General features: G+C 33.8%; 3 protein-coding genes across 9 annotated transcripts in view; 2 read left to right on the top strand and 1 right to left on the bottom strand.

Annotated features, from left to right (window-relative positions):
- The window catches only part of LOC142344478 (uncharacterized), a 46,938-nt gene extending 40,489 nt beyond the window's left edge, over positions 1 to 6,449 (top strand). For 2 of the 3 annotated variants that reach the window (XM_075396139.1, XM_075396138.1), the window contains one exon: positions 3,602 to 4,040. In XM_075396139.1, coding sequence (XP_075252254.1) covers positions 3,602 to 3,851 — 250 coding nt within the window. In that variant the 3' untranslated portion in view covers positions 3,852 to 4,040. Of the gene's footprint in view, positions 1 to 3,601; positions 4,041 to 6,160 lie in introns of those variants that run through there. The other variant, XM_075396140.1, reaches the window with a different exon arrangement.
- Positions 6,450 to 11,449: 5,000 nt separating this feature from the next.
- Positions 11,450 to 21,339, bottom strand: LOC142343943 (verrucotoxin subunit beta-like). Of its 5 annotated transcripts, XM_075395348.1 has the most exons (5): positions 20,926 to 21,339; positions 20,430 to 20,646; positions 14,101 to 14,198; positions 11,916 to 11,953; positions 11,450 to 11,558 (listed from the first exon to the last, which is right to left on the bottom strand). In XM_075395348.1, exons 1-4 carry the CDS (start codon positions 21,325 to 21,327, stop codon positions 11,933 to 11,935), a joined length of 738 nt encoding a protein of 245 aa, XP_075251463.1. In that variant the 5' UTR covers positions 21,328 to 21,339; the 3' UTR covers positions 11,450 to 11,558; positions 11,916 to 11,932. The 5 variants fall into 5 exon arrangements, with proteins under 5 accessions (XP_075251463.1, XP_075251461.1, XP_075251465.1 ...); XM_075395346.1 differs by lacking the exon at positions 11,450 to 11,558 and having other exon boundaries at positions 11,700 to 11,953; XM_075395350.1 differs by lacking the exon at positions 11,450 to 11,558 and having other exon boundaries at positions 11,700 to 11,953; positions 20,434 to 20,646.
- A 1,190-nt stretch (positions 21,340 to 22,529) lies between these two features.
- LOC142344474 (calmegin-like) overlaps positions 22,530 to 24,000 on the top strand; it is a 149,643-nt gene continuing 148,172 nt past the window's right edge. Inside the window, exon 1 of the mRNA XM_075396133.1 lies at positions 22,530 to 22,542. The gene's annotated coding sequence lies outside the window, so the exon portion shown is untranslated. The remainder of the gene's footprint in view (positions 22,543 to 24,000) is intronic.

Below are 24,000 nucleotides of genomic sequence, written 5' to 3'. Positions count from 1 at the left end.
GAATTACGGATTGCAGTTCTGTCCTCAACGCACACACATCTATTCTTCTTACGCAAGTCCTTCCAGTAACCGTGGATGTACGGACTGATTTGCCGACAACGGTCTTCGTTGTCTGTTTTTACGCAGTCGCTGAGATGTCCTGCTTTCAAGATTGCAACCTTAGAGGTCAGACGGGCCCTTAATGTGCTGGAAAAGATTTTAGACAGAGCCAAACCGAACGTATCTGTATAAAGATTGTCACTGGAGGGTGTGATTGTAACATTGGTCGTGTCCGTTCTTGGTGTCGAAGGTGTATTCGTATTGGGAGGCACATTAGAGGGGCCGACTTCATCCGGAAAACAAAATTTGGATGGTGTGGTTTGCTTGATTTGAGAGGAAGTTTCTTCGTCAGATGGAGACCTCATTAACATGATTGCAAAAAGATTGGGCAATTCGTTTGAAATTAGAACTTTTGTTTGAATGGTTTGTAAGGCTGTTGGAGGCAAAAACCGAGTTTGGAATGTGGGTTGTCTCGTTTACAGCAGAAGAATTACAACATTTTGGTGTTAATTCGCTAATAGTGTTGTCTTTTGTATTATTTTCCGAATAATCTCGCTTTTGCGTTGCAAAATCGCTGAATAATTTGTCATTGGTACTTAAATTATTTGCCTCCAATTTCATTACTACATTTTGTTCCGCAAAATCCGTATAATTCTTAATACTAAATCTTTTAATACTAATTCCAAATTATACTAATCATAAATACTATTTTTGTAATATATGTACATATTGGTTTACCTCTTTACCTCTATATTGGTTTACCTTAAATACAATAATAACGATTGTAGTCACTCTTTTAAACCAGAGATTGTTTGCCCTAGGCAGAAGAATATAAAATTTATAAGTGAACACAAAAAACATAAATTAAAAAATAATATAACTGCTGATTTAGAGTGCTGTGTTTTTAATATCCCCTCTTCCTCTTTTTTTATAGCGGAACACATAACAATAAGCATAGACTACAAGTTCAACAACATCTTCAAATACTATTTCCGGTCTTGACTGTATCAAGAGTTTTGCTACTGATCTACTAACTATTGAAACTGAACAAAATTTCAAGTATAACAAACAAATAATAATTACTGATGAAGATAAATTATAACACCGTGCTAATAACACTTGTCATATATGTAATAAAACATGTATTAATATAGTAGGAGATGACTATTATAAAACTGTTAAAAACAGACGACCCGCATGTAATATATGTAATCTGAGATATCAACAACAACATTTCATTCCCGTAGTATTGCGTACTGGCTCCGGCTATGATTTCATTCTATTATATAGTGAACTATTTAAACAGATTCATGACAAAAGAAAAATAGATAACATACCATTAGCTGATTTGAAGTCTAAGATGTTTAGTATTGGTCTTCTTAAATTCTTAGACAGTTATAACTTCCTATCTAAGAGTTCATTGGCTTGCAACAAACAAACAATATTCCTCTTAATTCTGCTCCGAGAAAGTGTTTCGAGTTCCGATAAATAACAACCAAGGAAACAAATGTGCTCATAGATTCATTGCATACAAGTAAACCACTCAGTTCTTCAAAAAATTAACAGCTTGGGCAATAAAAGATGCTAAAGGAGCGCTAGCGGAACCACTATGTCTCATTAATCAGTTCATTACAAAAAGAAAACTACCAGAAGATCTTAAAAAAGCTTGTGTAACTCCACTTTTCAAACAAAGAAATCCCCCAGAACCACTCAGTTATCAACATATTTCTGTCACTTTTGCTTTGTCAAAAGTTTTTGACAAAGCGTTGAGTTCACAAATCACAAGTTTCCTAGAAAGGGAGGAATTGTTGTTTATTAGTCAATTTGGTTATAGAAAACAAATTTCAACAAATTTGAAAAATCACAAGTTTCCTAGAAAGAAAGCAATTATTGTCTATTAGTCAATTTGGTTATAGAAAACAAATGTCAACAACTGTTGATTCTGAAATCCACAGATGCTATTCCAAAGAACAAATCAAATTAGACTTCAACAAGAAAAAAAAACGTTACAGGTATGTGCGTTTTTAGATTTTTCAACGGTTTTTGATTCTATAAGCCAGAAAAAACTGTTACGGAGACTTGAAAATATAGGTTTTGACGAAAATGGTACAATTTTAATAGAGAATTATTTGAGTGGAAGAACGCAACGAGTTGTCCTAAATAAAAAGGAATCAGATTGAATAAATTTGAAAAGAGGATTTCCACAAAGCACTTTTTTAGAACCTCTGTTACTTAAAATTTACGTCAACGATTTAGCAACTATTGTACAAAAAGATTGCACGGTCCTCCAGTATGCAGACGACACTTTAATTTTTACGTCCGACATTGATGAAATTGACATTGACAAAAACTTGAACATAACATCTCAAATATCAACGATTTTTTGCAAAAATTTCCAGTTAGTGGTGAACAAACAAAAAACAGAATAAATTGTGCTAAGCACCAGGAAGAGGTTAAAAAATACTGTTCTGAATGTCGACAAAAAAACGAATCAAATAGTATGAAGTATTTTGGCGTTATTATTGATAGCAAACTAAGAATTGATGTAGAAGTGAAAAAAATTCTTAAGAGAATGGCTTGTGGAACTAAAGTTTTGAATACACTTAGTAAAAGTTTACCAGAGAAATCGAAAATATTATTACTTAATGCATGCAGTAGTAATAAGTCATCAACATTTTTCCGCTTTAATTTTGATAGGGTTGCAAAAATCATTACTCACAACTTTAGAAAAGCAATTGAATTGAGGAATAAAAACTATTTTTAATAGGAGAAAATACGATCGGTCCACAGATCTCATGCTTTGCAACAATATATTACCAGTCCCTTTTCTCGTGATATATCAATGCTCAAATTTTTTTTTTTTCGCGTACTCAGCAACAGCCTTGCAGCATATAAAATTGAACGTCTCTCTGTCATGAGAATAAAACAACTTGGCAGATCAAAAAAATAACGTTCGATATAAGAAAGAACAATAAGTTTTTAACTGATTCTTTTATTGCACAAGCCATTTCAATTTATTATAGCCTGCCTTCTAATATTAGACTGAAAACAACATCGAAAGCTTCCTTAAAAAAAGAACTGAAAGAATATTTTTAGAAAACATTTTTGAAGGACCCAACAGTAACTGATATGAAAGATGACATTGAGAGCATAAGATTTTAGTTTTTATTTTTAATCTTCATTATGTACATATAAAATTGTGAGAACATTTTATGCTCGATTTTTAGGCCATTTTTTACTAATGTAAGGTCAAACTTTTAGTTAAGTAATTTATTGATTTTATATTTTTACATAATTACATTCTTAACTTTACATTGCCTCTTTTACCATTTGCATCCTATTCTTATGTGTACCAAAGGAAATTAACAATGTTCTTCTTTTTATAACCGTCCTCATCTTGTCTGTTAGTAGATAAACATATTAGCTAACTTCTTCATAGACCTCAGCAGATAACAATCGCAGTTCGTATTGAGTTTCCCAACGGGTCTTCTGCATCTGATAATAAAATTATTGCTAGGCTAACTAATTAAACCAGAAAAAAAATCAAAATAAATTGTTTCAGATTTTTCAACATAAACAACTTTTGGGCCGCTTGTAAAAATGACGAAGGCTGGTTTGTGGCAATTACGAAGTTCTCCCCAGACAATCCGAATTGTGGTTCACACTGGGCTAACTGGTGGAAACATCTGATGGTCCAGAATGACTCTCTGGTCAATCAGCCGCCCGCATTTTTCTACTCCTACACTGATAAATCAATGAAACAAACTCAAATGAAACTTGGCGGCAAAATAACTATCGAAATATTAACCTGAACAAGAAACTTTTACTCTTTGTCTTTTGCATGTGTAATCACACACGGATCATAGCCATATCATATCACTTTCGCAGCAGGAATTCGATATAGTCACATAACCAACTGCTAATCATAGTAATTATAATCACAGATTTAACAATAGCAAGTTTTGCAATCGTCGATTCCGTTGATAACACTTGCACATTAATTCTCCGGGTCCCGCGGCTATCCATCAAAAAACTAAGTAAGATGTACAACGTAAAATAAATGGGGGTAAGATTATGTAAGAAAAACCTGAAAAACAGAAGCTCGTCACCTGTTAGCGGCCGTGTTTCCCATGGAAACAACCGACAATTTTTACGTCTAATCCCGAACATACCGAAGATCTCTTACTTTTAAAAAACGTCCAAAAACGACTGCTTCGAATCTTTCTTACGTTCGAAACCAAAAATACCGAACAGATCAAGCGTACTGACATTTTCTTCCGTTTGAAGCCGAACATACCGAAGAATTCTTGAAAGTTTGTTGTCTTTTTCGTTCGGGCATCTCAACTAGGGTAAATAGAGTCGCAGTTTGGAAAAGCCTTGGGCTATGTCAAATATGCAGTGAAGGCTGTTACAAGCCTATGAGTGCCGGTTTTACTTCGTTATTTTACGACTTAAAAACATACCACTAAGGAAGGTACAGATTTTTTTCACCTGAGAACTCTAATTAATGTGATTTATTTGGCAGATGATTTGGAAAAATATCTAAATTTGTGTCAAAGCAAGCTCGAAATAGAATAAAATTGGAGTTTTATGTCAATATCTGCAAGTTATTGACAGACAACAGCAATTTCGATTAAACTAACTTTGTATTCGTACACATTAAGGATCCTATATATTTTTTTCAAAATTGGGGAATATATATGCCAGGTCGTACTTTTTTCTTCAGTCAAAATTTTCCTTTTTATTTACGCTTCGTACAGAAAAAAAAACTTGTTAGGCCATAGAAACTGCTTTTTGTTTCTCTCAAAACTTTGCAAATATAATCTCAGATAGAAACAGGAGAGCAAATTTTAAATATTGGAATGAAAACAAAAAAGGAGCAAAGAAAAAAGAAAAAGTTTTGCAGTTGAGAGAAAGAATGGGAGGTCGGAATATGATTATATCAATACAGTTTTTAAAAATTAATAATGTTAGGAAAAATTAATTGTTCAAATGCAAAAAAACCTGAGGTGAAAATTTTCTCTTTTATTTTTCACGTTTGCTTTTGTTTCTATTCTTCTAATCATTTGTTTTTGATTAACAAGTTTTGAAAAATTGTGTCACTTTTGGTGCACAAAAAAATAAAAAAAATTTTCCAGAAGACTAAGGAGAGACCAAACAAAACTGAATATCTTTAATCATGTTTTCCTTGTTGCTCTGGTTTCTCGGTTTAAAAATTTTTGTTTTTGAAATTGCGTTTCTATATAAGAGACCTGAGACTGCGTGAGTCAACTAAAAACTATTGTATATTTTTGCGTTAAGAAAGCAAAAGCCAAATATTTAAATAATTTTGTTTTTTAAATTTTCTGTGGGCAATTACGCTTAACTTGGAACCCACGAAACCCTAGTTCATTTGAAAAAAAACTCACATGAAATCTCACACAAACGACTCAATAAACGATACTTGAGACAGAAAACATAAAAATCGGAAAGAAGAAATTTAAGCAAAAAGCTGTTTGTTTTCATTTCCTTATACAGATGATTGTTTCAGTTGCTTCTAAATTTAAGTAATTGTCTGCACTACAAATGAAGAGCATTTGAAAATATTTTAAGTGAAGAGACAAAAACAGCAGAAAACACAGATTCTTAAAAAATTAAAACTTTTTCTATTCAATGCTCTGTTGATTGTTGCTGATGCTTCTAGTGGTTTGAAAATCTAATTATATCATTAGCTTCTACCTGTTTATCTATTTCAATCAATAGAATATGTAAAGTATATTTTTGCTTTAAAGTCAAATGAAAAGATTGTTCGGGAGAAGTAGAGAAACACAAATTTAAACAACAACAGGCAAGCTAAATATTAGGGAATTGAGCATTATAATATTATTGACTATAAAAATATAGACAAAAAATGCCATCTCCTACGGAAGAAATAAAAAAAATCTCTCCTTCGGAAATTTACGCTGAACTGCGCTTGCAATATCAGACAGGTTTTATAAGGTTTAGCACTCTAATTAAAGAGAAACTGTTGTGTAGGTGTGCTTTTTTGTTTTTATATCAGCAAAATACAATTAATACAATTAAATCTATACTTAGAGAAATAAAAGGAAACTTTTTTAAACAATTTTTTGCAATATTGTAGTCACGACCATGTCAACCAGTTTTACGAGGGTTCCATTTGAAGCAATGTATGATGAATGGGTCACATATGGGAAATCTTGTCCATATGAACAGAAACAGTCATTAGTGAAAATACGAAGAGAATTTTGTCTCCATCGATTCCACTTTGCTCATCACCACTGACGTTGATTCAAATGCTTTCTCCAATTGACCCAAAACTGGTTGGATAATCAAATTATAGATTATACGGTATTTATAGATTGATAGTTATTAGGCACACAAAAGCGTGAGTATTTCGATTTGCAAATTGTTTTAAAAATTCAATTGTTTATTTTATTCATGATGTCACATAAATATTCAAAAGAAAAAACCTTTGTCTGGAGTTAAAGTGATTTGTATGGAGTTTTAAAAAAATTTCTGGTGTTAAAGAGATTTGTCCGGTTTATTTGTCTGGATTTTAAGTCGAACTGGTTACCAAAGATTCGCCAGTCTTGCATAATTTAATTGAGAAAAAATGAGAAGAATTGAAGATCGTTTGAATTCAACCAATTAGAGCTTCCTTTTTGTTACTTAGGCTGATCATTATGATCAAGTGTTTTCGTTGGCTGTTATTTCTATTGTGTAAGATAATTTTATTGATTTAGTGTCGCAAACCAAAACTCAATGTCTATCTACTCGAGAAAGAAGCTTAAACTAAACTAAAGCAAGTGAGTTGCTTGTTTCTAAAACATATATAGAACCTATCTTTATTGAGCACAATTAACAGGCAGATCAAAAACAAAAGGGGCAAAGTGGAAAATACGTTTATAATTTATGAAATCATTTATTTCAAAACAAAGAAAACCATTGGCTACCAACTGAAATGTTCGAAGGACTTCATTTATACTTTGATACGAAGCCATTGACACTTTTCGTTAACCAGGATGTATTACGATTACAAAAAGGACAAATAAGTCAAATACCAATTCGTTTTTACGCAGTCATTTGATAATAAGCAAATTTTCATTGATGTGGTAATTGTGCAATCGGGCAAGGCAGCAAAAAACAACCTAAAAAATTTTAAAAAGTCCAATAACAAAACAGTTATGAAGTCTCTCTCTCTCTCTACTCTCTCTCTCTCTCTCCCTCTCTCTCTCTCTCTCTCTATCTCTCTTTCTTTGCTGAGACTGCTCTAAAAATCGTTAATAATATAAGACTAGAAGTAGCAAAACTCAAAAAAAGAACTTTTGGATGTTTTCCGTTTGTGCCCAAAGTACGTTTTGCGCCCCCCGATTACAGCGCACGTGCCATTGCATAGTTAATCACCGTGTAAAAATACGGCATGTGCGCCTGGGGATTGCCTATAATATGCAGCCACTAAGCTGAGGGGCACAAACGGAAATGATCTGAATTCTTTCAGAAACAAACATTAGAACAATGACTCAAAAAAATTATAAATTTTCATCAAATTAGCATATAATTTAACTTGTGACTGCACAGGAATCCAAATAGAAATGAACGAAGCTTTACTAAGTGAAAAGACTACAAAATAACAACTAACACCGATAGAACTCAACATTGCACAAACAATTTTACGCAAATAGTGTTGAAGCCAAAAAAAGGTGTGAAAGCTTATTGTTGAAATCATTCTGTATACTGAATGGCCTTTCATTGCTCATCAATTTGACCTGTCAAAATTGAGTTTCCATTTGAAATCATTACGGTCTGTAACTTACATTTAAATAACTGCAGGCAAAAATATTTTTAAAGAAAGCACATCTCCCCGTTTTCATTAGAATATGATTTGAGTTTAAAAATTCAAAAACTACGCCAAAACGGTATTTATTTTTTCTCGGCCATCGAACCAAAAACACTTTCCAATTGTTGCCGAAATAGTTGATTTAGCAAAAATTTCGATATATCAAACATTAAAAAATGATCTCTGGATACTTATCGAGATATGATATCAAAAAATAACTATGCATCAATTGAAGGCATTCAATAGTGTCTTTGCTAGCTCCTTAGAAATCGAAATACTTATTTGTTGAAGTAAACATATTCACGAGACTACAGCAGAAAATCAAATATTGGCAAAGATCAAAAAGTCTTCAAAAATTTGAATATCCAGATTGTCGGAGCCATAAAAGCCATGCGCGTTACTCAGACAACACAATATGTATTCATTGAACCACATTTGAATAAAAATGGAATCTTCTAATGATCAAAAACTGAAATGAAAACAGACTTGCCTTTCAAAAAGGACAGACACAAAACAAAATTGCAATCAATTTCCATTGCAAAATCAACAATGAATCTAAAACTGGCCTTGATAATGCAGCGGGGCTGTTAAAAGGGCATTTTTCTGCATTAATATTTCAATAGTTTTTTCATCAAACGAAAATTTTAATGAATAAAAAATATATACACTTTTTACAAATATGATTTTGAATTAGCGAGAGACGCTTTTTATCGATCAATTTTATCATATTTTTAGCAAAAAAAGTTGATCACAATTTAAGCAATATAAGATCAGAACAACTGGAGGTAGGCTGACGTTCACAACACTTTAAGCCTCCGTTACACAAAAAAGCACACTTCAACAAAAAATAGTTTTTGTTTCAAATTTGACACTTTACAAGCTTTCTAATGATCCCACTTACAACTCTGTGTGATAAATATATTGATTGGCGAAAACTGACTTAAAAAAGCCAGTTGAGCATATAGTTCCTCACCCACTAAAGTCCTTAAAACAGGAGGGAAAACCGAGATTATTTCTTTCGGTTATTAATTTATTTTCAACAAAATAGCCTTTATTTCAAAAACCAGAAAACAAATTAAATTAAACCAAACATAATTGTTTGCCGTTAACAAGCGTGGAAGAGATCAAATTTTTAGTCTGCCGAATAATAATTTATGTGGTTTTCAACTAAAGGTGAATGTTTATAGCATATAGACCGGCTATTTTTTTCACTTTGTTTTTTTTTGAAGTATAAGAAATCCTTTTGAAACTTAAAGCCTTCTAGCTGTTTTTTCCTTCGAGCAATTTTGATATATTTCTAAAAACAGCAAATGGTCTCAGTTCCTCTTAATTTATTTCACAAAGTCGACTTTAGGTTTGGTTTTAAATCTATAAAAATAATGAACGGCATAGTTTCTAGGAGAATTTAAAAAGAAGTTAATTAAATTTTAAAAATTCAACCGAATGAATTGATAGCTATACTGTGTTTTATCCTAATTAAAATCTGAGGAAAATATAATTCGTAGAAAACTGTAAATAAATTGTCCAACTGTTATTGCAATATATCAATTTAATTTCACGTAATTTTGGTGAGTTAAAAGAGTCAATCATATTTAACTATTTTTCATCGTTATTGGCAAACAATCCCTAAAAAAACTATAAGCAACTCCAACAAACAGAATGAAAAGTTGGAGAATTTAGCTAGGAATTGGAGTTTGTTAAATTGGTTGATGAAGTGTTTTCAATGTTTCTGACTTCGTTCCCTTCTTTATTCTGATTTAGACTGGTTTATGTTATTTTTTGTTAATGAGGGAGATGAGGAACGTGAGACATTGTAATGAAGCTATGTGAGAAAACCGAAGTTCTGTGTCATCGAAGCTATGTGAGAAAACCGACGAACAGATGTCAGTCACTGTAACCATGAAGTTCTTTACGGCCGTAGAACTCAGTGGATTTGTTTTCATACTCGCAAAAACATCTCCACCAAATCGATCTTTTCTGCCCCGTTAATATTCCAAAGAAATCTGTTACGCTACTCGCTGCTAGCGAAGTGCCCTTATATGTGTTGAGTTTGACATTTCCTGATCGTAATGGTACTTTCATTTTTTCCCATTCAGTTTCTATTGCATTTTCCTGATTGCTCCTTACCCTCAGCTGCCACCAGATTTCCATTTGACATGAATTGACAATAGGACTGATTGGGACATTCCAAGTCAGATCCAAAGGAATGTTACTTCCCCATGTTCCTCGAACTGTTATAGCGTCGCAAACTCTTTCAAATTCTTGTTTGTCTCGCTCTTTTTCCTTCTGCTTTTGTTGGAAATTTTCATCTCTCGCTATTATTTGTTTACCATAAAATCCACTGTTCGGGTTCCTGTATTCACAATAGCATATTGCCCAGGCATGCATTACTATTGGACTCGCCAAGGACGTTCCTTTATACGAGACGAGATCATGAGATCCTTTGCTAAAAGGTACTTTGATTTTTTCCCACTCAGTATCTATTGCATTTTCTTGGTCACTGCTTTGCCTCAACTGCAACCAAATTTCCATTTGGCAGAATTCCGCTATGCGACTTTGCGGAACATTCCAAGTCAACTGTAGCGGTGCGTCGGATTCCCATGTTGACCTATTTGTAACATTTTTGCAAAAGTTTGCAAACTCCACTCCATCTTTTTGTTTTGCTGCTTCTTCCTCCAGTCTTTTCTGCTTTGCTCTCTCTTTTTCGAGTTGTTCTTTTTCTATAGCCCGAGTGGTAACACGAGACTGTTTATCTATTGCTGTGTTCACATCAGCTGACAACTTGTTCAGATCATTTCTGTCATCTCTAAGTTTTGTTATCGTCTCCTTCACATCATTCTTGTACTGGTCAACATCTGCCCCGTTCTCGATAGCCCTGAACAGCTCTTTCTCTAGGCGTCGTAGCAAATTATGTTTAACTGGGCGATAGTATGCTATCAAATCTGGGCACAGAATTTGAATAGGCAAAAACTTGACCGTTAAGGGTTCGTTGTAATACAATAGATCTCTTGGCAATGTTTGACAGCATCGTTGCAGATCTTCAATAGAGGATATATTCAGACGTAAGCCAAAAGGTCCGCTTGTAATTGTTCGAATTTCAGAATTCTGTTCAACTCTCTTTTCTCTCCATTGCAATTTCTTTTCAACTTTAAAAAGATAAAAAAATTTTGCCTGAAGTTGAGCTTTAGCTTCGGTAGTTGTCTCCTTTCTTGAGCAAGATTGACGAAATGAGATGTTTACAGCCGAACCCTCCGTAATTTCGCATACAAAATGTGTAACATTTGATCTCACCATTCTCGGCTTCAAAGCGGTTAGAACTTCCATAGGAATTGATCGAATTCTGTTTCGTCTGATTACTGTGAAGTCGATCCTTGCTTCCTTTCTTTGAATTTCACTCGTGGACAGATACTGAGCACTGCCACTAGCTGTCACAATTCCAAAATCAATATTGACCGCTCCTTCTAGCTCAAGTTCGTTTGTTTCTCTCAACTCAGCGAAAGAACTTGAGAATGACAGAGTTATATCTGGAACAGCAACGTGTCTTTCATTTTGTTGACATAGTTGAGCGCAATCGTAATCTGTGCCGACAATTTGACCGGTTGTCGCGTCGTATAGGTCCCCTAACTGTACACTTCTGTTTCCCAGAGCATGTCGAACAATTGGCTCAATTTTACTCCTCTGACTAGATAAAAGCAAAGCCATTTGAGGTAAACCGGGTCAATGACCAGAGAAATCTGAAATTTTGTTCAAACTGAGGTCATCATTTGAAAAAATCTACTTAAAATTTGGCCTGAATAGCCAACTGTTCATGAAATGAGAATAATTGTTAATTTCATATATGTTTCAATTCATCAGTTCCTTAATTAATTTTTGTTTTTCAAAAATTATACAGTTTCAGATATCATTAGTACACAGCGATTAGATCAAAACAGAAACAAAACGTATTAGTCTTTATCAATCATTTACAAATGGCGAGAGAATTAAATTGAAGCAGCGGAAATTATCTTCAGAAAGTAATTAAGCATAACTAAAGACGTACCCTAATTGTAGCCTGCTTTATCTGAGGTGGGTAATAATCTGTTAAAAAGTCAATACAGCTTATTTAGACCTTTAGACCGCTTTTTAAAATTTAGACCGAAGAAGGAAACCAATATTGAAGTACTCTAAATTGGTGTCAGGACAATATACCCAATGCCATTATGCTCAATACCATTATACCCAATTCATTATGATACTTTTGTTCAATAATCCGACTACAAATTAGCAGTCATTATGAGAAATATGAATTAGCATACTCAATGGCCGTGGTCATGCCTCAGCGGCAGTGGGACATGATATGAATCTATCACAACCGGGCGTGGGATTAAATTATCCGCTTGAGTACGCTAAGACATACCTGTAGCAAAAGGCTAATTTGTAGTCGGATTATTGAAAGAAAATAGCAAAGTGTATTGGGTATAATGGCATTGGGTATATTGGCATTGGGTATAATGGAAGTGGTTTTAATGGCATTGGGTATATTGTCATGTAACCCTTTAAATTCACAATTAGTAGTAAACTGAGTCGATTTAAGCGTCTTAAATTCTGAAAGAAAACAAACTAGTGGCGCTAAGTCAAGGAGTCAAGCGCAAAAGTTTGACTCGAGAAATTGAATAGCTCAAGCCGCAAACATTTTTCTTCACATGGTCAAGCGAATATTTTGCAATTTTGTTTGAGATCAATTAAAAAACTTCTGGCATCATTCTCATAGTTCTTGGCAGAATTCCGTAAAAAGAAAAAAAGGTTTTTTTTGGGTTAAGGTGAATCAAATGTACTCAAAAGTTTGCCGAGAGAGCGATTTCTTCATAATTAAAAATAAACATCCGAAGTTACGGTTTAAAGGAAAATTAAATTGATCAAAAGTTAAAATCCCACCCGACCAAAAGTTGCTTACAATATTAAAATATTTGTCTGCTGAAAAAACTTTTTCAAAAATTGTGTTATAACCTTTTTGTTAGAATATTTTTTTTTACATTAAAAAGTATGTTGTTTAATTTTTGCATGAAAGTTCAGAAATTTAAATGGGAAATCTAAAATCACATAAGGGGACCTCAATGATTTCTGACGAAAGAGATAGACTGTGTTGGCGGAGAGGATACTGTGAATTCAACAGCCCCTTAACGGACTTTTATGTCGCTCTTCATGTCTTTTCTCTTACTAGGAAACCCACTAATGTCTCAAGTCTTTCCTCAAAAAACGCTCTTTTTTCCTATGTTGTTGTTGAAGATCCTAATAAATCCACATTTTTCCTGTTATTTTTGGCTAAACTTTGCATAGGATTCTTACTTTTTCGATTTTCCCAGTGTAAAGTGTGAGAGCTTGCATATACTTACAACCACCTGAAATTTTTACTAAATTTATTAATAGGATTTGTGACATGATTTCCTTCATCTTAGCAAATCACAAATAGGAAGTTAAGTCAGAAATAGGAATGATTCACAAAATTTGTATGATTTTTAAACTTCCGTGTTTTGGATGAAGAAGGTGAATTCAAAAAGCAGCGTGGATTTTTGTTATTTTTTTCAACAGCTTCATCAATCTGATGGTGTAAGCACTAACAGCATTCAAATTTAAGACAGAAACTGCTCTATAAGTCTTTTTGTATTGTTTTTATAATGTCTCAGTTTGCAAAAATCAATGAGGATCACTCGAATCTAAACATCTGCATATTTTAGTGCACCATCTTTATTAATAATACGAAAGTTTATAAATTATACAAATTTTGTGCAATATTCTTATTTCTGGCTTAAGTTCCTATTTGTAATTTGCTAAAATAAAAAAAAATCATTTAACAACTTTTTATTAATCAAATTTTACTGTAGGTATGTCAAGCTACCAGATATTATTCTAAAATATCACCAAACTCTCCACAGCAATGCCACATTCATTTTAAAATTTGGTTTAAAAAGTAAACATGTTTTTGGCTTAGTTAATCCGGCTACAAAATCCCAAAAACTTTTGTACAAGAGATTTTGCAGGAGATTGTGTTATAGATCGCAAAACATTTGATACGACCTTGAAAATTTGCTATCACATATTCCCAATTAATCCCCATAACGAATATAAAAAAGTTAATTATGATTTCGATGTTGGCAGATTTATGCTTGCAAGAAGGAAATTGGCAGCAGCTTCACTGTAATTGTAGTGTTGAATTTTTTCAGCTTCTCCGGCAACTTTTCTATTACCTCCTTGGCTGCTTCAATAGTGGTGACTGAGTCCTCTATCAAACCACTGGCGTGGACCACGGTCCCCTGGTATTTCGAGAAGTCGTCGCTTTTCCTTTCTGCAACACACATTTTAGACTTTTTTGGGGGCCAAAAATCATAACATCAACTTAAGTCAAAGAGCACTGAATGATCACATATCAATTGTAAATAATTTGTTGCTGTTACTTCTTCTAAAAACTTAAGATGCTCAGTTATTGACATTGCAGTGTTTTGCTCAAATACGTTTGATACTGCAGTTGGGTTTTTTATTTTTCCATTGTTCTTTTCGTCTTTGTGATGAAAAATCATTTTTTAGTTCTGTGTTTTGTCACAGGTGGAATGAGCGAAAGTATATTTAAATTTAAGAAATTTAAATAAAAATATTTTCCTCATGAAAATATAGTCAAATGGGTTTTTCGATCTGTCAATTTTGGCTGATCCATATTCTCATCGTAGAGGGTTGCGAGTGGTATCATTAGAAAGCTCGTTCAGCGTAGAATATGGAACTAGAATAAAAAAACAAAAATTTTTTTGAATTTCATTTTTTCCAAGGAGTTATCGAGATGTGAAATTTTATTAACATTTGACTAATTGTCAAACTAAGAGAGCATCCTAAACTTTAAAAGAGAGCGAGATAGATTTCGCTATATCAAGAAGTCTCAAAAATTAACTCAAAAATTTGACTCTAAAAATCAAATCCTAGCAATGAAAAAAAAACATTTTTGAATAAAACACGGTCAAGCAAATACCTCGCAACTTTGTTTGAGATCAATTGAGAACCTCTGGTTCCATTCTCGTGATTTCTCAAGATCAAATAAGCTTTGTTAAGCCAAGTTGAACAAATACATCTATTTTTTGCTATATTTTGAACAGTCCGTTTTTACAAAGTTTTCCTAACAAACAATATGGGAGTGCTGTTTAAAGAAAAATAACTTAAAATAGAAAATTAGAATTCGATCCAGTTAATAAAGTAGTCGAATAAATTTACGATATTGTTTAGAAAAAAAGCACGCTTACGAAAAACAACTTGATTTACGCTCATATTCAGATAAATTTGTTGGAAAAATTAGCATCACGGAACTCTAACGGTGTCCACTAGTATTAAATTAAAACCACTTACAAAAAAAGGCTGTAAAATTAAATCATAGATGATTCTCTTCGTTCTACTTTCCCAATTTACTGTTCAAAAGGTGAGTTCAGATATCAAAAAAATGCGTTTGGGCAGAATTTTTCTAAAGGTAGAAATTTGTAATGAATTACATTGACGTAAAACGTAATTGCCAAAAATAGTTAGTTATTGAAACTTCCTTAAATTAACAATTTTTCATATTGATAGTTTTTAAGTTCTTCATTGATAACAATACATTACATTAAAAACCAAAAATTAGATTAAATTCTTACATTAAAAACCATGCTGTATCATATTTGCAAAAATGAATTTTCTTAAAAATTTAAATTGGAACCTTTGTATTAAATACCAGACACGTAGATACTGAACATTTATTCTAAGTTTATTGTTCTGTTGGTTAGACTGAATAATGAACGAGACTTTCAGTGATTTGGAAATGAAGGTTCTTTTTATTTAGTCAACAATCGTTTTTCCGTTGAAAAAATGTTTTATTTTTATGCAGTTTCAAAAGCGATCTGAATTAGAAAGTACACAACCCTTCAGCCCAAAGCTTTGTGTAGAATATGAGTTTTGCATGCTGTACGACCATAAAAGTTTCAATTAATGAACTTTTTTTTTCAATTTGAGTAGAAGAATGATAGAATGGTAGAAGACGTTCGAAGTGCCTTTTTGCACTTGTGAAACACCTCTAATATAAACTTTGTGTTGAATTTATTTGAATCGACAAGTAAAATGGTAGAATTTTATCTGAAAAAAATGTAGACAGAAGTCTGGAGTAATTCGGAAGTAAATCCAATGCTTTATTTACAGTTAAAACTCTCAAAAATTAGAGCCGTGCAAACTGCAAAAATTTTTCTCCAAGAAAATTTAGGCATAATTTTTAGTTGAAGGTTGTGAGTAGGTGAGTAGCCGAGTTGATTGCATATGGGGGCTGAAGGACCGGTATAAGGATTCACTGATTTGGTATGTAGAGGTAAACGTAGGCGGAGATTAACAGGATTGAGGGAGGTGTAAATAATTGTGGCTACCCAGGTTGAGGTCGCGCTCGAAATCGCCTCTGATCAGACCGTCCCAGACAAGTGGGACCTCTGATCAGACCGTCCCAGACCGAAGTGACCCCTGATCAGACGAGTATGCGCTCGAAGATCATTGTGCGCTCGAAGTGCGCTCAAAGCCGCCTCTAATCAGACGAGTTCCAGACCGAAGTGACCCCTGATCAGACAAGTTCCAGACCATTGTCCAGACGAGTTCCAGACCATTGTCCAGACTAGAGTGCGCTCGAAATATAGTCCCAGACTAAAGTGCGGTCGAAATCACCTCTGATCAGACAAAAGTGCGCTCGAAGTTGCGTCTGTTTAGACTAAAGTGCGTTCGAAATAGTCTGATCAGAGAATGATTTCGAACATGAACAAATCTCTCAATATCGTTATAATATATTCATTTCATCTATCATTTTATCAATCTTATATTCAACTAATAAAAAGCCAATCCTGAAAGTATTGCTAATAAAAATAAATGAAGATAAAAAAATGATCAAAAAAATTACTGAGTATGCCATTTATTTATGCTTTTAACTGAATAAATGAACTTAGACAGCTTTGCATAAAAACGTCTTGATCTACTTTGACTCAAAATATTTTCTTGAGGGGACCGGCAGTTTTTATCAGCTGGACCCCTTGGTTTTGATCAAACCCATCAGATTTTTAGTTCTGATCAGAATGCTGTTTTATTGTTGCCTCTTACCAGAGACAACAAAAGTCAGCATGAAAACGAAAAAAAATTGAAAAAAAAATTCGCTCAAATTGGTCTCTGGTCAGCCTAGTGTGCGCTCGAATCGGCCTCTGATCAGACTAGTGTGCGCTTGAAACTGCCTCTGATCCGACCGTCCCAGAACAAAGTGGCCTCTGATCAGGCAAGTTCCAGACCATTGTCCAGACAAAAGTGCGCTCGAAGCCTTTTCCAGACCATGTAATTCGAGCGCACCGGGAACATGTGTGCGCTCGAAACTCGTCTGATCAGGGGTCACTTCGGTCTGGCCACTTCGACCTGGGTAGCTATGTAAGGAATTAGGTAGGTGGGAGGGGGTGAGTGCAGTTTTGGTGGGGAAGATATACTGTTATGGTATCAAAACTTGTTAAAAAAGTTTTTCTATTTTTGATATTAGCAGCAGTTTCTCAGCTCCAATTGTTTACGTGTGAAATAAAGCATACGTGAAATAAATCCATTGCTTAAAAACAGACGACAATCTTCTAAAGCATAATTTAGTGTTCCAAAGGTAAGAAGTGACAGTTCAGATCAGGAACAAGTTTGCTTCAGCTGAAAACACATTACCAACAGAAAACCAATATTTTTTTTTCAAGCAAACCTGATCTAAATCATAAATATCAAGAGAACATAACAAAACAATTAATTTCCCATTAAAACTATGGAGAGTATTTTTAAAAGGCAGACATAGTTTTTGGGATAGGATGTAGATATTTGGGTCTCGTAATGAAGGAAGAGTTAGGCAGAGAAGAAAACAGAAGTGTGCTAGGGGATCAATTTTCCTTTGAATGACCTGTTGATTGTTGGTTTGGACAGTAAGCAGTAGTTTTCAATTATCATGTGTAAGAATCTCAATAGGTAATCTAGCAATTTCTTTTTGTTTTAGAGCCTCAATTTTTGTTATAATCTGAATTTGTATTGTAATATATCTTGAGATACTGAAATTTTGAATTGAGTACGAAGGTCTTTTGATACTTAAAATTCAAAGTTATTAAAATTCTTAACATGTATTTGTGCATAATTTTTCAATTACATTTTGTTGAGTTAGAAATTCGGGACTTTTCACTTTGGTACCCCAATTTCTCTACGTTACGAACATATGCACACAGAAGTTGTAGAGCTTTCGGTTGTTGCAAGTAACATGCAACCACCAAGCTCGGGGAACACAAAAAAGATTATCTAAAATTTGGTTTAAAAAGCATCCTCATCATTAACTATCAATTACCTGCGCAATCCATTTTTAAATTTTAGTGCGCTATGCTCTTAAGTAATAGAGAACGCTCACTTGCATTCTATTTTTTTATTTAAAAAAATGGCAGTTCCATTTGAAGTTGTAATTAATATGACCACGTGAAAATGGGTGGCAAACGAAAAAGATACAGGGCAGTAAACGAAAACACCCTAATTGAGGCGAAATACATGTTAAATGAATCTGATTAATTGACTGAGAGAAGTTTATGGTTAACTGATAACTATTAGGGGCTCAAAAAATCAATCAGAATTTCGACTTGACTTCAGCAGAGTCATTTAATTGTGCTTGAAACATGCACTATGTAAATTTTAAAGACCCGCAATTTATAAAAAGAAAACTTGGAGTGTAACTCGGAAGTTTTAAAACTTCAGTATGTCAAGAGTACCAGAATCAAGACTGCCAGAAATTGCTATATATAGAGCCAGGTTTTGAAGCCTGCAAACTTTATTTTCCAAATAAATTACGCGTTTCTCCTATCGTCACTACAAAAGTGTCTCCTGTCTAACATCTTGGGCCGTTATGCAGTTCTCAGTTGTTGTAAATATTTTAGTTGGGTGCGGGGGTGATGAGTGCAGTTTTGCTAGGGAAGATGTTCTGCTATGGGATCACATTTTGTTAAAAATGCATTTCTGGTTTTTTATTTCATTAGCAGTTTTTCAGCACCAATTTTTTACGTTTGGAAATAAGCAACTGTTAAATCCATTACTGAAAAAAAGAACACAACCTTCTGATACAAAAGTTAGTTTTCTAAAGGCAAGAAATCACAGTTCAAATCAGGAACACATTGCCAACAGAAAACCAATATTTTACTTTTTAAGCAGACCGGAGCAAAATTATATATATCAAGAGAAAATAACCAAAACAATCAATTACCCATTAAAATCATTGATAGTTTTTTAAAAGGCAGACACAATTTTTGGTATAGGGGTCTAGATATTTTGGGCTCGTGTTGAAAAAGGGGAGGCGGCAGTGGAATTGTTATTAGACTGAAGGGTTAGGTAGGTCTAGGGCATCAACTTTCAATAAATTGACCCGTTGATTGTTGTTTTTGACATTAAGCAGTAGTTTTCAATTATCATGCATTAGAATCTCAATAGATATTCTTAGAACTTCATTTTGTTTTAAAACCTCGTTTCTTGTTATACTCTGAATTTGTGTTGTTTTAGATCTTGAGATACTGAAACCTCGAATGGAGTACGAAGGTTTTCTTTATTTAAAATTCAAAGTTTTTAAAGGAATCAACATATATTTGTGCATAACTTTTCAATTAAATATTGTTGAGCTAGAAATTCGGAACTTTTCATTTTTAACCCCAACCTCTGTACGTTATGCACACTTCAGTTGTAGGGGCACTCTGGGGTTGCATGTAACATGCATTCACTAAGCAGGGGAAACAAAAAAAATATCCAAATTCTGGTTTAAGAAAAGAATCATCCTCGCCATTAACTGTTAATTACCTGAGCAATTTCTTTGAAAAAAAAACAGACATTATTCGTTTTCGCCTTCTAGTACAATATGCACTGAAGTTATAGAGAATGCTCCATTGCATACTATTTTTTTGTAAAAATATGGCAGTTCCCTTTGGGTTGCGATTAATATGACCAACAGAACATGGGTAGCAAACGGCAAAGATATAGGGCAGTAAACGAAAATACCCTAATTGGGGCGAAGTATATGTTAGGTGAATCTGATTAAGTGACTGAGAGAAAATGCTGATAAACTGAGAACAATTAGGGGTTCGAAAAAATAGTCCGAATTTTGAATTGACTTCAGCAGTCACTTAATTGTGCTTGAAACCCGCACTATGTAAATTTTAAAGACCGGCAATGTATATAGGAAAATTTGGAGTTGGACATAGAAGTTTCAAAACTTCAGTATGTGCACAGTGCCAGAATCATGACTGCCAGAAATTTCTATATACAGAAACAGATTTTGAAACCCGCAAACTACATATTCCAAATAAGGTGTGTTAAAATATTCCAAATAAATTCCGTGTTTCTTCTATCGTCACTCCAAAATTCTCTTTTGTCAAACATCTCGGACGGTTATGCAGTTCTCAATTAATCCCAGATTTTCGCAGCGACTTCCCTAGAGTGACGTAAATCCAAGCTTAAGGTTTTCAGGATTATCTTTTTTCTGTGTTACAGAGGCCCAACTACATACCCACTTTAATATGTCCCGAAGCTGCAACGATACCCAGCTGCAAATCCCCTTTCAACTCGCCACTAATCTTCGAAGCAGCTTGAGCACTTTCACAAGATTTCATAAACAAAATGCTTGCTGCCGCTCCCTCGGTCACCTCGGCAACAAAATGCGTAATGTTCGAAAACCTTGACAAGAACTCCATATGAGTTGGTTTACGAATCACCTCCATCGGTATCTTTAAGTAGGGCAATTCGCAGACTGTCTAACAGGCCGAAGTTTTTTAGACTTCACACTGTGATCAGGCAATCTTTTCAGGCTTTGCTCACTGATCAGAACTTTGTTCAGAATTTCGCCTCTTAATGTCCATATATTCTGCATCACACTTTGCAGTGAATCAGTGCTGAGCAAGTCTTTATCTAAGTCTATATATAAAAAATCAGATTTGTAGATCAGAAAGAAAAGTGCTTGCTGAGTTGATTCCTATAAATTCTTGACTTATTTGTCAGAGAATTGCCCGTCGCATTCTGTTTTGTTTCGTGTACATCAGTGCCACGCACGCCATATCTGATTCCGAAGACTCCATTTTTTCAAGCGCTAACTTGAAACCGCCTTTTGCCTTAACAGAAAATGAGCCCTCAACACCACCATCAATCTCATTATTTGAGCTTTTCCGGAGCTCACTTGCGCTGTTGACAAACTTCAGCTGAATGTCTGGATTCTCAATCTCGGTTTTTTGAATCTCGTCCGTGTTCCAGGGACTCAAACCTCCGAAGAACATGCCAGCACTTGCATCGAACAGATCACCCAGCTCAACGTGATTACCCAATGCTGGCATTTCGACAGGCTTGCCGATCAAAGATTCCGTCGTAATTTCTCCCTGATTTTTAGCAGGCATTCTGCTAAAAATTTTGGCCATGTCTAGCTATAGATTTCCTGTAACATTTACAACATTTTTAGCTTTTATGGCAATGTCTGAAAACTTTGAAAAAATGTTTGGAGCAAAGCGCAGATTAATTTTTAATGGCAACGCAATTGTAATTTAACTTCCAACATTCTCTAGATTTCGGCCTCGAAGTGACATGAATTGTGACTTTTCCGAATACCCAACTGAATTATTTGCCTAAAGTGTTATTGTTAACATACAATATAGAGATATGACACGCGATCTGTTCAAAGGGGTGGGAAATACAGTCTTCTCTTTTGTTTACTTGTTTACAATGAATCTGACACAAATATTAAAAAGTTAGGATTTAAGAATATCGCAAATTGTTTTTAGAAACAATCATAATTTATGAGATCCTTATCGTTCACTCTTCTTGTAGAGTTCTTTTTTTATATTTCCGGAAAAGTTTCAGTATTTCCAGGAAAAATTTCAATATTTCCAGGAAAAGATTCAGTTTTCATTCGACAATATAAGAGCGATATTGGAACTAAGGCAATCAAGATGCAATAAAAAGCTTTTTGGGGAAAAGTGTCCCATATTGAAACATGTGCCATTTTTACGTTGGTAACATTAATCTATGATAAAGGGGGGAAACATCTCAATGATTCCGATAAAGCATATTCCGATAAACAATAAACTTTTCCTTGTTTGAACAATAAATAGTTTAAATAGTAAATAAAATAGTAAAAATTAGCAAAATTGTTTGTTATAAAAAATTTTAATGCCATTGTGATATTTCTTCATCATAAATTAATAATGAAGAAGTATCACGATGGCAGTGAAGCTTTTTCTAACAAACAGTTTTACTTAAAAGTTTGTTGCTCATTTTTTTTATTGAGCATTTCAGGGAAAAAAGTCAGGATGAAAAATTTTTCGTCGAAGTATGAATCGTGAATGCTAAAAAAGAGTGAGGGAACTTTTTGTTTATTTGACGAAAATTTTACTTGCCATAGGATTAAAAGAAAAGTTTGAAAGTTTGAAAGTTCTAGAACATATAGGCTGGTAGATGTGCTGGTAGTATATATATATATATATATATATATATATATATATATATATATATATTATATATATATATATATATATATATATATATATATATATATATATCAATCAAAGAAAAACGAAATGTTTTGAAAAACCAATTGTCGCTCTCATTAAATGAAGACAAACAAAAACTTATTAAATCCAGTCGAACTTAGTGTTCTAAAGACGCGTATACTTTAATGAGACAGATGAGCAGATAAACAGCAGTTCCTGATAAATTGCAAACAAAGGGGTAGGACATTGTTAGCTGTTCGGATATAGCCGAAAGAGTCAGCAAACGTTTTTCAACTGTGTTCATTAAAGTTAACACAAATATTTGCATCCCGACTTCAACACAACCAGAGTTTTTTGGAAGATATACAATTTACCTGAAAATTAGTTGAAGATGAAACAAAAAACTTTAACAGCAGTTCGCAGGCCTATGACGTACACATGTCTGATTAAACTTTGCTGTTCTTTTTTATCAACTGTAAAACCAAATATACGAGCTTCCAAAATTATGGAAAAAGTTCCATCTGCGTCCGCGCTTTAAAACTTGAAACAAAATAAACATAACCAATGACAGAACTATCGCTATTCTAAATTCTATGTAACTTTTTTGAGCGAATAGTTTATAAGCAGTTTGATGGTCCTCCACTGAGAAAATTTGCGGGCAGCAACGTGTTTTTAGATCAGTCCTTCGCAGATCTTAAATCCTTAGTAGCTGATGTTCCAATCCAGATAGCAAAACCAGCATCGATTTAAAAATTACACATACCTGATAGTAGCAATGCGAATTGGTAACAGTTTGCATGCCACTTTAGGTTTCTTTATGTTCAAAAATTTTAGTGGAGGACATTTTGAATGTATTTTTATGAAAAATTGAATACAATTTGTAAAAGTGCAAACCAGTTAACAACCGCCAAAAGGGCAAATGCCCCATTATTTATGTCAACTAGGAGTATTCAACTGGAAAACAAGCTGAAAACAACAGGTAAAAGGATACAATAATTAGTTTGAGAAAAAGCGAACCAAAATGTAAGCTCGTCTAACCAGACAACAAAACAATAGATTTTAAAATGAACAAAAGATGACGAAGTTCATATTTCAAGCCATTCATATTCAAGCCATCAGACTAACAGTTGGATTCCGCTATAAGCAAAAGAAGTCAGAATTTAGCTCATCTAAGAAGAACATTTCCATGCTCAACATTAGATAAAGTTAAAATTATTTTGTTGAAAAACTACGTATTATTGGTCTTGTTTCATGGATCAAACATCTGGATTGCAATCAAAGCAAAGCTAAAAAGAATAAAAAACTGCAGCGCTCTTTTGATAAAAGTGTATATTCAACGAAACACATCAGCGATGGAAAATATTTAGCGTGTTTCCAAACAATGAATTTCCTGCCAATTTCCCTCCAGCTAATACGCGCAGATTTAATTTATTTAAAAAAATGATTCCCGGAACGGCAATGAAATCCGAGGAGTACCGTGAAATCAAAAAAGATGCCACAAAACACAGCTTAGCGGAAAATTTTTTCCCAGCCCAGAAGATAGCAGCAACATATAATTTCAGAGTAATTTTTCCACCCTCTTAGCCAATTTGAAGAAATCGGTAG

Source organism: Convolutriloba macropyga, chromosome 8, assembly GCF_964194025.1.
Source record: "Convolutriloba macropyga chromosome 8, txConMacr16.3, whole genome shotgun sequence".
Classification (NCBI taxonomy): domain Eukaryota; kingdom Metazoa; phylum Xenacoelomorpha; order Acoela; family Convolutidae; genus Convolutriloba; species Convolutriloba macropyga.
This window is presented reverse-complemented; position numbering and strand designations above follow the sequence as displayed.